The sequence below is a fragment of the Lithobates pipiens genome, unplaced genomic scaffold (genome assembly GCF_037356315.1).
Source record: "Lithobates pipiens isolate NorthernLeopardFrog02 unplaced genomic scaffold, aLitPip1_a1.2 Scaffold_13, whole genome shotgun sequence".
Classification (NCBI taxonomy): domain Eukaryota; kingdom Metazoa; phylum Chordata; class Amphibia; order Anura; family Ranidae; genus Lithobates; species Lithobates pipiens.
The window spans coordinates 260,145,996-260,160,396 of NW_027507718.1; the positions used below are offsets into that span (position 1 = coordinate 260,145,996).

At 41.8% G+C, this 14,401-nt stretch overlaps 1 protein-coding gene across 1 annotated transcript in view; it reads left to right on the forward strand.

Moving 5' to 3' along the window:
• SMARCAD1 (SNF2 related chromatin remodeling ATPase with DExD box 1) overlaps positions 1-14,401 on the forward strand; it is a 199,172-nt gene that overhangs the window by 36,079 nt on the left and 148,692 nt on the right. Inside the window, exons 4-5 of the mRNA XM_077476560.1 lie at positions 9,044-9,209; positions 12,316-12,382. Of these exons, the coding sequence (XP_077332686.1) occupies positions 9,044-9,209; positions 12,316-12,382 (233 nt within the window). The remainder of the gene's footprint in view (positions 1-9,043; positions 9,210-12,315; positions 12,383-14,401) is intronic.

The following is a 14,401-nucleotide window of genomic DNA, read 5'->3' on the forward strand; positions in this document are numbered from 1 at the left end:
CGGTCATGCAATGTTGTACCCAAACAAAATTTGCGTCCTTTTCTTCCCACAAATAGAGCTTTCTTTTGATGGTATTTGATTGCCTCTGCGATTTTTATTTTTTGCGATATAAACGTAAAAAGACCGCAAATTTTGAAAAAAAATGATATTTTCTACTTTTTGTTATTAGAAAAATCCAATAAACTCAATTTTAGTCATACATTTAGGCCAAAATGTATTCAGCCACATGTCTTTGGTAAAAAAAAAGTCAATAATTGTATATTTATTGGTTTGCGCAAAAGTTGTCACATCTACAAACTAAGGTACGTTTTCTGGAATTTACGCAGCTTTTAGTTTACGACTGCCTATCTCATTTCTTGAGGTGCTAAATTGGCAGGGCAGTACAAAAACCCCCCAAATGACCCCATTTTGGAAAGTAGACCCCCTAAGGAAATTGATAAGAGGCATGTTGAGCCCATTGAATATTTTATTTTTTTGCCTCAAGCGATTGAATAATGACAAAAAAATATATATATTTTTTTTTTTACACAAAGTTGTCACTAAATGATATATTGCTCACACATGCTATGGGCATATGTGAAATGACACCCCAAAATAAATTCTGCTGCTTCTCCTGAGTACGGGGATACCACATATGTGGGACTTTTTGGGAGCCTAGCCGCGTACGGGGCCCCGAAAACCAAGCACCGCCTTCAGGCTTTCTAAGGGCGTAAATTTTTGAGTTCACTTCTCACTACCTATTACAGTTTTGAAGGCCATAAAATGCCAAGATGGCACAAAACCCCCACAAATGACCCCATTTTAGAAAGTAGACACGCCAAGCTATTTGCTGAGAGGCATGTTGAGTCCATGGAATATTTTATATTTTGCCACAAGTTGCGGGAAAATTACAAACTTTTTTTTTTTTTTTTTTTTCCACAAAGTTGTCACTAAATGATATATTGCTCACGCATGCCATGGACATATGTGAAATAACACCCCAAAATAAATTTTGCTGCTTCTCCTGAGTACGGGGATACCACATATGTGGGACTTTTTGGGGAGCCTAGCCGCGTACGGGGCCCCGAAAACCAAGCACCGCCTTCAGGCTTTCTAAGGGCGTTACAGTTTTGAAGGCCATAAAATGCCAAGATGGCACAAACCCCCCCCCCAAATGACCCCATTTTGGAAAGTAGACACCCCTAAATTTAGGGGTACACTAGTGAGACTAGGTAATAAATGGCGGGTGCCCTGAAACTATAAAAAAATAACTAACCAACCAGCGTCACCTGTAACAGTTATATGGTGATCACTGGTGAAAGGGTTAACTAGGGGGCAATCAGGGGGCTTTATGCGGTAGTATATGGGGGTCCCTGGCGCTATAAAAAGCTGCGGCGAACCTAAATACCTACCTGCCTAACTAGCGTCACCTGTGACACTAATACGGCGATCAGAAAAATGATCGCTTATTAGGCTGGGTTCACACTGGAGCGATGCGGAAACGCCACGAATCCGCGGCGGGTTCCCGCATCGCATGCCTCCCGGCGGCAGTTCACACTGCCCTATGCGAACTGCTGGGAGTGTCAGTGAAATGTTACTGACACCCCCAGATCAGTTCGCATATCGCAGTGCGATCTGCAAACTCGGATCACATGGTGTGAACACCCATGCGATCCGATTCTGCTGCGGGCCAAAAAAAGGGTCCCGTGCGAATTTGCGGCGGGTGCGGCGAATGGCTGAACTCGAATCGCACAGAGATCGGATGTGATTTGCACTGCAGTGCGGTGCGAATCACATTCGTTCTCATAAACCGCTGCAATGTGAACCCAGCCTTAGTGACACTGGCGACGGGGGGTGATCACGGGGTTAAACCTTTATTGGGGGGGTTAGGGGGGTACATTAGAACTAAAGGGGGCTAACCCTAACTGCCCTAACAGTTATTACAGTCACAAATGACACCAATGCAAAAAAAAAAAAAAAATGACATTGGTGTCACTGTGACTGGGGGGCAGGGGTAATTGGGGGGGGTGATCGGGGGGGTGTGAGTGTGCCTGGCATGTTCTACTGTGTGTGTAGAGTGTTGGTGCAACTCACCGATCCGCTCTCCTCCGTGTCGGAACGAAAAATACCGACACGGAGGAGAGAATACATCACTTCCTCTCCTGTGTTTACATTACAGGAGAGGAAGTGATGTCACGGGGGATTTCTATTCGTCGGGAGCGATCGCGAGGGGGTGGCCATGAATGAATGGCCGCCCCCTCGTCCCGGATCGCTCCCGGACGAAAACCGACCGCCGCAGGCACCGGGCGGGGGCCCGATCGGGCCCCCGACCCTCGGGAAGGCAGGGACGTACAGGTACGCCCATATGCCTGCCCGTGCCATGCTGTCGACGTACATCGTCGTGCGGCGGTCGGCAACTGGTTAATAATGTTAATTCCTTTATTCATATATATCATGTGTGATCCACTTGGCATAAAAATTAAAGTGCTCCATCGCAGTACCCACCACCTATCACTACAGCCTCTTACCTCCCAATTCGACCTACACTACAAGTTAAAGTGGTTGTAAACCCTTACAGACCACTTTGACCTACAGGTAAGCCTAGATTAAGGCTTACCTGTAGGTCCGTGAAATATCTCCTAAACCTACACTGAGCATGCTGCCGCTAACGGCGATATGCCGTTAGTGGCGGTTCCCGTGTGCATGCGCGGGAGTGATGTCATCGCTGCACCAGCGCTGCGAGTGGCCGGAGCAGCGATACCGGAAGAAGATGGACGCTTTGTGTTACAGGGGACAGCTGTGACATCGCTGGCTCCTGTGTCAGGTAAGTGGCCCATTATGCTTTACCTTTGCAGGGAGACAAAAAGGAAGTAAACCCATTAGGGTTTACTTCCTCTTTAAGGTCTATCGCGCTTTCCTGGATACTGGATATATATTGTGCAGCCTCTGGCATCAATCCATCCTGGGACTCCACCCATGTAGCAAGTGGGAGAAAACCTAAAAAAAAAACTCTCATGGTGTAGCAAGTAAACACCCAATGCTTTATTCAGACCACAAGCTAGATCGCCACTTTGAATATAAAAACAGATAAACCCCCTTAAGGATAAAGGTCTATGGAAACTGCATGTAAAAGGGCCGCTACCGTTTTGAGTATGGACTTTTTGACAACTTCCCGATGATGCCTTACATTATTGATCAAGACCAGATGCGGTTTATGGCAGGTAGGGCCACTGATGTGAATTTGCAGAGATTTTTTACTAATATTCATGTTTAACATCTTAATGTAGGATCTAGAGTTGTTGCCTCCCTAGTTAAAGAGAAGGGTTTTGATGCTCCTTGAATGGCCATTTTATTGGAGGTACTATATAGAATGGGCTTTCCAATGGTATTTATAAAATACAGAAGATAAATTTTGACAGTTTTCGTTCCCAGTAGATACCGAGGCTCGTAGCACGGCTTTGAGTGAGATTCCATTGAAGCGAGTAGAGGAATTTCAAGTACTTAGGAGTTGTAATCTCTCGCCAAGTTTCTGAATTTGTCATTGCATTTGACTTCGATCCTAGGAGATATTGGGTTTAAGTTGAAAATGTGAAAGTCTCTACCATTGTCCCTTATTGGGACATATTAACCTCCTAAAAAAGGCAATTATTAGGGATCAAAGAACCCCAGGTATACATTTACCACCCTGATGTGCCCTTGTGACCAATGTGTGGTCTAGCTTTTCCAGATTTATATAAATATTTTTTAGCCACTCAGGTGGTTACAGTCGCATGGTGGCTAAGTCCAGATTTATCTAACTCCTCTACTTGGCTGGAAGCAGCTATTAAGGTACTTTGTATTCAGGGGCCATAGGGCACCCTACCAGTTGACTGCTTCAATGATCAACACTATTCAAGCTTGGAAGGCTGGCCTTAGATATGAGTATTATCGTAAAGATGCAATTTCACCAAAAATGAAATATATGGGCAAGTGTGTGTGTGTGTGTGTGTGTAATCCCTGAGCCGCACCACACCGCTAACACTCAAATGAGCACGTGGGATTTATCTTTATGGTTTAATCCCACCCTTTTTAAATTTTATAAATTACCTGAGCCTATTGCATGGACCAAGCATAATATCAAATTGCTCTCTCAGGTGGTCACTGATCAGAAACTACTCTTTCTACACTTGCTTCAACTTTTAACCGGCCTAGTTCTCGTTTATTTAGATATTTTCAGCTTTCCCATACATGTCATGCCCGATTTCCACAATATAGTATAATAATTATACTATCAACTCTCTAGAATCAATACTTAGGTCTGATTGTTTGGAGAGGTCCACCTCCCAGATTATATTCTCATTTTACCATAATTTCCCTCCTGCCATTGGAGAGTCTTGGGGCTAGGTGGACGGGAGACATACCGGATTTGGACTCGGAAGCCTGGAAGAGTGTGTGGAATTTTCCTCTGTGATCTTTGGTATACTTGAGTGACCATATAATCCAATTTTAATTGGTACATAGAGCATATATCACATTACACAGACTTCAAAAGATAAATCCCGCATGCTCATCTGAGTGTTGGCAGTGTGGTGCGGTTTGGGGATTTCACCCACATCTTCTGGACTTGCCCATATATAGTTTACTTTTTGGGTGGATTTGTATGCTTGCTGGGTCTGGTGGAGGCTACTCTTCCTACAGTGCCAGAGCAAGTGTTCGCTAACATTACATTATTTTATGTAAGAAAAGCCAATGATTTACATTGCAAGAAACCCTATTCTCCTACGCTTGTATACTGAAACAATTGGTAAATAATAATCTCCCACTGTACAGAGACCTACACAAATAGGGACTACCCTAGTAAGTTTGGGCAAAGTGGCTGGATAAGCCATATACGCCATCGTATGCCCACAAGGGTTATTGAGCCATGTATTTAACATGGATCTAGATAATGCCTTGTGCCACTGTGGTTAGAAGGGAATATTTTTGCTATATTGGATGTGGATTGATATTTAATTTAACTGGGATAATTATCTTTCTCTTTTTATTTTCTATTTTTGAATTGATGGCTTATATGTAATGGATTGGATCTTGAACTTGCATTAATATTTTGCTCAAATGTGTATGATGTTTTGTTCTGTCTTGTTTTGTCTGTTAGGAAAAGAAATAAGATTTAATTAAAAGGGTGCTACTGGGCGTGAGGACGCCATAAGCTCTGCCTCCTGACGTTATGTGACCTTGTGACTTCCTCATAGGAATTTTTTATTTATTTTTTGGTCTTAGAGCCCTTGGAGCAGCAAATGCCCTTCAATTGCACCCTCTTTTTGAGGCCTTTCTCTGTAGGGGGTTTGAAACACCCAGACATGCCTTTGACGCCTTCCTAATGCTTACTAGACTTGTTCTCATTTCTAACTGGGAATATATTGGTGGCTTACTTTTATTAAAGAGGAAGTAAACCCTGATGACTTTACTTCCTCTTTCATTCCCTGCAAAGGCAAAGCATAATGGACTACTATGCATTGCATAGTAGTCCATTATGTGTCACTTACCTGACACAGGAGCCAGCGAAGTCGCCGCTGTCCCCTGTAGTCCGGAGCATCCATCTTCTTGGTGGGGTCTCGCAGCTTCGCCGCTGTCATTCGGCGAAGCCGCGATGACGTCACTCCCGCGCATGCCGGCTTAGATTTATAGGTTTAGGAGATATTTCTTGGACCTACAGGTAAGCCTTAATCTAGGCTTACCTGTAGGTCAAAGTGGTTTGTAAGGGTTTACAACCACTTTAAGGCGACAGCTATGATAGTAAGGAACCTTTTTGTGTTCAAAGACCCTACCAATGAGCAGTTGGAAACCCTCTTTAGAACTGTTGTTTTTGGCCAGCCCGGCCCTTGGCCTTATTCTTGCAGTGAATTTACTTTGTTAAACCATGGCAAAATGGGCAAAAGCCTCTAAAAGGATCTCTCCACTGTGGCAGTTGATATTTCACTGATGAGTGTGTATGGAGCAAATTGTTGGACCTTTTAGATTTCAGCTGCGATGACCTGCAGGGAGCACCTTGTCTTCCTCATTGGGCTTTTGTCAAAACGGATGTGTAGAGCATTCCGGTTAAAGTGTTTGTAGATCCTGCATTCATAGGGCACCTGCCCCGCATGGTCTTTGGGGGACCATGTATTTTTCGACTTGTTATCCATATTATTATTATTATTATTATTATTATTATTATTATTAAGGATATTACTGCTAGAGCACCCGCCTGGCTTGGCGTGTTTTTGCCTCTCAGGTTCTTAGAAGTGATATTCTAGAAATACAAAATTCACTTCCTACCTTCCTGTGTTTCTGCACAGATGACAGATCTACAGTATCTCACAAAAGTGAGTATACCCCTCACATTTTTGTAAATAATAATTTTTTCATGTGACAACCCTGAGGAAATGACACTTGAGTGTACAGCTTGTATAACGGTGTAAATTTGCAGTCCCCTCAAAATAACTTAATACAGCCATTAATGTCTAAACCACTGGCAACAAAATTGAGTACACCCCTAAGTGAAAATGTCCAAATTGGGCCCAAAGTGTCAATATTTTTTGTGTGGCCACCATTATTTTCCAGCACTGCCTTAACCCTCTTGGGCATGGCGTTCACCAGAGCTTCACAGGTTGCCACTGGTGTCCTCTTCCACTTCTCCATGACGACATCACAGATCTGGTGGATGTTCGAGACCTTGTGCTCCTCCACCTTCCGTTTGAGGATGCCCCACAGATGCTCAATAGGGCTCAGGTCTGGAGACATGCTTGGCCAGTCCATCACCTTTACCCTCAGCTTCTTTAGCAAGGTAGTGGTCGTCCTTGGAGGTGTGTTTGGGTCGCTATCCTGCTTGAATACTGCCCTGTGGCCCAGTCTCTGCAGGGAGGGGGATCATGCTCTGCTTCAGTATGTCACAGTACATGTTTGCATTCATGGTTCCCTCAATGAACTGTAGCTCCCCAGTGCCGGCAGCACTCATGCAGACCATGACACTCCCACCACCATGCTTGACTGTAGACAAGACACACTTGTCTTTTGTATTCCTTACCTGGATGCCACCACACACTTGACGCCATCTGAACTAAAGTTTATCTTGGTCTCATCAGACCACAGGACATGGTTCCAGTAATCCATGTCCTTAGTCTGCTTGTCTTCAGCAAACTGTTTGCGGGCTTTCTTGTGCATCATCTTTAGAAGAGGCTTCCTTCTGGGACGGGACAACAGCCATGCAGACCAATTTGATGCACTGTGCAGCGTATGGTCCGAGCACTAACAGGCTGACCTGCTACCCCTTCAACCTTTGCAGCAATGCTGGCAGCACTAATAAGTCTATTTCCCAAAGACGACCTCTGGTTATGACACGGAGCACGTTCACTCAACTTCTCTGGTCGACCATGACGAGGCCTGTTCTGAGTGGAACCTGGCCTGTTAAACTGCTGTATGGTCTTGGCCACCATGCTGCAGCTTAGTTTCAGGTTCTTGGCAATCTTATAGCATAGAGCAACAATTCAAATTTTTTTTTTTTCAGGTCCTCAGAGTTCTTTGCCATGCGGTGCCATGTTGAACTGCCAGTGACTTGTATATGAGAGTAAGAACGATAACACAAAATTTAACATGCTTGTTCCCCATTGACACCTGAGACCTTGTAACACGATCGAGTCACGACATTGGGGAGGGAAAATGGCTAATTGGGCCCAATTTGGGCATTTTCACTTAGGGGTGTACTCACTTATGTTGCCAGCAGTTTTGACATTAATGGCTGTGTTATTTTGAGGGGACAGCAAATTTACACTGTTCTGCAAGCTGTACACTCACTACTTTACATTGTAGCAAAGTGTCATATCTTCAGTGTTGTCACATGAAAAGATGTAATAAAAACATATTTACAAAATGTGAGGGGTGTACTCACTTTTGTGAGATAATATACATTTAGTTATTTGGGGTCTTCAGGACCAGGTTGTCTTTGTCCTAGTTCTTGTGGCAGATGTTCCAAATTGAACATCTGCCTCAGTTGGAACCTCAAAATACGTAATAAGTTATTTCATTAGGATAACCAATACAGAAGAATATTTGAACACAATCAATACAACATTCCAAAACCCTTCCCCAAGATAAAAATGACCGCATTGTCACCAAAGAACATCCTCTATTGTCCAGACCATTCACACCATGGCCCAGTCAAGTTTATTCCTTTCAGTCACACCTAGATCCTTCTACACAATTCCTCAGGCTCATAACATTTTATATTCAAAAGTTATTCATAAGTTACTATAGAAAAGATTTCTCTCACTGTATCCTAGGTCTCATGATGGTAATATGGGCTCAGTTCTCAGTCCCCTCTGAGCAGAGAGCAGTGACTGTCGGTCAACACTCATTGTAGCACTGGGCTAGCGAGGGGTTCAGAAGCGGTTGGCTATGGCTGTCAGCGGCTTGCTGTGACAGTGCTTTAATCTTTCTGGCATCTAGCACTGTTTTCACTATGCAAGAATGTTACCTGGTTTTTCTTTTTCTTCCGGTGCCAGCCAGAATTCAGGTCTTGTGAACTGCAGGCAGCCCCCAGTTACTGTAAACATTGGGCCTGTTTGCAATTGTTTGCTGTGTTCCCACCCCTCTGTTGGAATGCTTTTGGATATTCTAAAGGTGAAAAATGTCATGTCCCTCAAAGGATGGGCAAGAAAATTGGGTTTTTGTACTCGCTGAAATATAATTTTCTTGGAGTCCCTTGGTGGGACACAGGTCCCACCCATCTTTCTGATCATGCTGTCAGTACTGTTTTGCTACAAAACTGGCATGCTGGTAGTGGTAGAGGGTTATCCTGGGCTGACCTACAGTTTTATTTTGTTTGCCACTGTCCAATCCTCCTGTAGGTAGCAAGTTAGCCAGACTGTGTGTCTCAATTCTAGGAAAAGGATTTTCCACTGTGTACAAAAATTCTGCTTTCCTCAGGACTGGGTTCTTTTTCCAAGTATAAGGAAAAGGGTATCTACTAAAAATCCTTAACCTGTTGGGCAACTCTGGTTTTGACATGAGCACACTCATCTAAAGCTTTGTGTTCTTTTTGTTAAAGGAACGGGGTTTTGGAATCTGCCACAGATGATTCAGCAGATGACTGCCCTCCTTCCAAGAAGACTACTGCAACAAATTCGTCTCAGGTTAACGATGGGACCAAAGATGAAAAACTCGAAAAACTTAAAGAAATCTTCCCTCAAAGGACCAGTGAGGAGCTATTGCAAGTAATGTGGTGCAGTTAAAACCTAAGTAGCTTAATTTTTTTTCATAATTAAAGGGGTGTTCTATTCAGCAAAAAGGGGGCAAAAAAAAAATCAATCTTTGCAATATCACAAGAAGATGCTTAGGAAAACATCGATATGCAAATAAAAAGTCAGATAAAATCAGATTTCAGCTGTCATTCACTTGGACGCGTTCACTACTTCTTTTTACCGATGAGCTGCATGCAGGAAGCCCTTAAGTGAATGGGAACTCATTGACTTGACAGTCATGCAGGAACGGTTGCATGGAACTGCCTGCATATATATATATATATATATATATATATATATATATATATATATATATATATATATATATATATATGTGTGTATGCAGGCAGTTCCGTTCCATGCAACCGTTCCTGCATGACTATATATATATATATATATATATATATATATATATATATATAATTTTAATAAATACACAGTGAAACAAATTAAATGTGAACTGTCATTTGCCAAAACCTTTTTATGTTCATTTTGTGATCCAGGAATCCCTGCCAGCTAGCATAGTTATGTCAATTACTTCGCTGTTTTTACTACAGTTAAACAATACAAATTAATAACTGACCCACCCCAGCCTTTTGAAATTGGACATTAAAGTAGAAGCTGCACTTTAACCCAGGTCAGTTTTCTCTCTTTTGTAAGCTTGTTTAATGTGACTGACAGCACTATCCAATGATAAACCATCAGAATTGGGTTCACCCGCTGACCCAAGGCTGTTCACACATATGCATGGACACATTTAGCACGCACCTCAAAACCCAGGGGGAAGGTCCCTGCAGCAGTTTAGAAACTGCAGCTTGCATGGGAACCACAAGTGCAGTTCCCAATGCAGGTGCGATTTCCAGTCCGTGCAATTAACATTAATGGCACCCGCTTGCATTTAGTGCTCTTTTTCTTTTTTTTTTTTTTTTTTTTCGTCCGAGTGGTTGCGGCTGCGGGAAACATCTGCACAGTTGTGAACCTAGCATTAATGTTTCTGTGCTTGGACTAAAGGAATTTAAAAACATTAACCACTTGCCAGCCACGCTATAGGCAAAAAACGGCTACAATGCAGTCTTCCAGTTCTGTGAGGGTGTCAGTAGATGTCCTTCCATAACCCTGCCCACTGTGTGGGGTTTGGACACAGCTGTTCACAGATCAGGTTAAAGGGCAAATCACAGTGGTCCTTTACATTTGATCAGCTGTGTCCAGAAAATAATAATTTAATCCCCTGCAGATTTTATTTGCCCACTTTCAAAAAAAAATGAAGGGTCTATCATTTTTATCACAGGCGTATTTTAAATGATGGATAACATGTATTAAGATGTGTATATTTTAAATGATGGACACAGAAAACCCTGGTAATGAGTAGACCAAAATCCCTCCTCAGCTGTGCGCAAACCTGGTAACCAACTACAAGAAACGTCTTACCTCAGTACTTGGTGGAGAAACCCTTGTTGGCAAGCACAAAGTCTTGTTTTGCTTGGAGATCAAATATTTATTTTACACACTGAACTTAACATTTGCATAATGTCTTTTTGTTTTTTTTTCTGGATTTTTGGTTGAAATTCTGTTTCTATCATTGAAAATACACCTATGATAAAAATTCTAGACCATTCAGTTCATTGTAAGGGGGCAAACTTACAAAATGTGCAGGGGATAAAATAATGACTTTCCCCATGGTAAAACAGACTTGAGGGTTATAGGCAGTTCTTTCCTCCCATGCTGTGTCTGTGGGAGGAAAAGAGCCTCATCAGCACACAGCAGCAATGAAGATAAAAAATTACTTATTTGCAAAAGCTCAGAACTTTAAAAACTTTTTCCCTAAATTTTTGGTCGTTTTTTGTTTAGCAAAAAAATAAAATAGTGATAATTAAATGCCACCAAAAGAAAGCTCAATTTGTGTGAAAAATTGTAAAAATGTAATTTAGATAGTGTTGCATGTGCCCAGCATTGAAGCGGTTAAGGTACCTAGGAAAAAAAAAAAATATATATATATATATATATATACACATACACACACACACTTTTTTTTTTTTTGTTCATGATTTTAGTGACTCTTTTAAAATTCTTGGTTTATCTAGTAAGTCACGTAGCCATAGTTCACCTTTTGGAGTCAAGCTTTACCAAAAAGCTGCCCCCTTTGCAGGTAAGGGGGTGTCTGTAGATAAAAACAAACTGCAGCTTTGACCAAAGTTGAAAGCTCATGATGTAAGTGTAGGTCATTTTCATTCTTCCTTAAGCCTGACTGAAACCCCCCAGAGTTTGTATGATCCAGAGCTCACTTCTGTGATGGTGGGGGTGAGCAGAAATGGCTGTTTTAATTTTAATTCATTAATGGAATGTTCTTAACCTACTATAAAAAAAAATAAAAATGTTTGTTGGGCTTTCAAAGTCATATTAGTCAAATCAACGTATAGCTAAGCATACAGAGGTCAGATGAGCCGCTAGGGGCTCCCATAAATGGTGCATATTTTTCAGTACTGGTGCGTTTATACATATGTTACACAGTACAATATACATTCACTGCGGTTTCTGCGCATTAAGCCAAGGGTTCCATGTCTTGTAAAATTTCGCAAGGTCGTTAGACTGCAGATCCAGGAATCTTTCCATCTATACCCACATTAAGAATAGCCAATGCTTGGGAAGGTGCTGTTAAGCAGCCCATGAACCTCACTATATAAGAGTGAATATTTGGTTCCAGAAGCTTCTTAGGTGTAGACAGTCCCACACTATGTGGGGTAAAGATCCTGTCTGAGAGCAACTGCGCCAGCATTCATCATCGTCCAGGTTGGCAAATTTATACATTTGGACTATGTTGAAGTTTGGTTCTGGTTATAGTGGATAGCCTGTTGCCGTTGAGCGTCTGAAAATATTTTCAGATCTCGTTCCCATCGTTTGATGGCTGGAGACTTCAAACAGTGATCTTTAGCATGCAGCATATTGTAAAAGAGCGTAATACCTTTCATCTTGGGAGAGTCAGAGGACCTAAATGACCAGGCTTTTTTAGGTAGTTGTACTGTGGGGATTGGGTATAACCTATAATGAATTTTTAAGGTTAATGATGTTTTTCTTATTACAGCTAATTCAATCCACAGACACATTGGAAGATGCTGTAGCTGCTGGTATAGCTCGCTTTGATGATAAGGGTATGTCCTGTTGTATTGCATTAGAGTTTTTTCACTTTTGTGCTTGAATGTTGGTAGTAAACGAGTGCAGACACCAAAATTACCAAAAGGCTGTAAAATAATACTCGGTGTATGCAATACTACAAGTAACTGTCAACTGGACATATAGTAGATGGTTCGACACTGTTGATAAGCAGCAGGTAATGGTCAGAGAATTAGTGTTAGTAAGCCTACAACAGTAAAATCAGTCTGTATATGCAGTGAAGCATGCTTGTTATACTTAAGGGGTTAAGTCTTTGAATTGTGTAAAAAGGCTATTTGATCCTGTATGCACAGATCCTCCCCTCCGTGCACTGTCCCCCTGGACAAGTCCAGATAAGACAGAGCCTTTGGAGTCAAGCTGCACATGCTCATGTTGTATATTGCAAGAGTTTTTATTTTATTTTATTTTTTTTATCCATCTTGGGAGAGTGCATGTGATCAGCACGGGGCCAATCCACACTGTCCAGACAGAGGGTTAGGAGCCCTGCAGCCTGATAGGACAGCTCAGTGGTGTATAACTCCTCCTACAAGCTTCACCGGGAACTGATAGAAATCACAAGACTGTGATATACTGCTGATGTGAAAAAATATTTAGCTGTTTTTATTTACTAAAATAATTGCATTCCAATGTTCTGTGTACTGTGGGAGACCAGATATAGTGAATGCAGGGTCCTGGGTTTAGTAACCCTTTAAGACCTATTTCTAAAGCGTTTAGACAGCAAACCTGACCCCTTAAATACTGGCCCCACATTTTATATTCCACTTTGCAATACCCATTTATGGGAAAAATACATACAATAATGAACAGCCCAGAAAAACTTAGTCAAAGGTCTTTCTCGAGGCTTAATTTTTTTTTCCTTTGCTGACCGTGAATAAGTGCCTAGAAAGGGAAACCTTGCTATTGGTCCCACAGTTTTACACAACTGTCATACAGCATAGTCAAATAATAAGATCCATAAGCCGCACATCATGAAGCGGACCCATGTGCATGAAGTGAGATGAATGGCGGCCTCAGCCCAGACTCCAGTCAGGCCACCCATCCAGTGCGTTTCACTCCACCCCTTGGAGCTCAATTATGGGGCCATCATAAAACTCATTAATAGAAATAAGGGATTTTAACAAGCTCTCATATGGAGTGTCCACTTTAAATCACCAGGTGCTATGAACTCAAGAATAGGTTTCGGTGAAAAGCAGCTTCATAATATCTTAGTGAATCGAAACTCGTGTGTGATTAGGCTTTGATAGAAAAAGCCAAGATTTTTATTCAGTACTTGGTTGTACTGTACTATTTTTTTATTTATTTTTATATTGGAAATTTTCCATAGAATTACAGAAGCAGAAAAAGTATATGAGAGAATATGATGGTACATTCAAGACATAAATCATAAATCACATATGCGTCACAGAAAAAACAGTCATGAATAGCATAGAACCGGCAATCCGTTAGAGCAGGCTTAAAAAAAAAATAATACCAACACAGAACGATGGTAGCTCCATGGATTTCTAGCTAGTAAAACCTCCTAGTGGGAAGGTTTGAAACATCAAAGGGGAATTACCACGGAGGGGGCATGCAATCTGAGGTAAAAGGTGGAAGAGAAGTACACCATGGGGGATGAGAATGGAGGGAACAAACATTTTCAATTAAATGTATAAAAGAGGAGGTGGGGGGGGGGAGGAGGAACCAAATTTATAGAGATACTAGAGGCATTGAATCATGAGTAAGTACAGAGTTATCTCAAACCTCCCAAATTTTTGAGAATTGTGTACTAAGGCAGTGAAATGTGTTCCATTCTGCATATGTCAGCTAGGGCTTGTAATAATTGGCTTTATATGTGCGGGGAAGTAGACAACCATGCCAAGAGGATTACCTGCTTCTCCTTCAGTAGGACAAATGCAATAAGTTTTCAGGCAGACTTGGAAACACCAGGGATAGGCAGGCCCAGAAGGTAATGAATTGGGTCTATGGGAATAGTTATATCAAAAAGGTTTTGTAGGAGG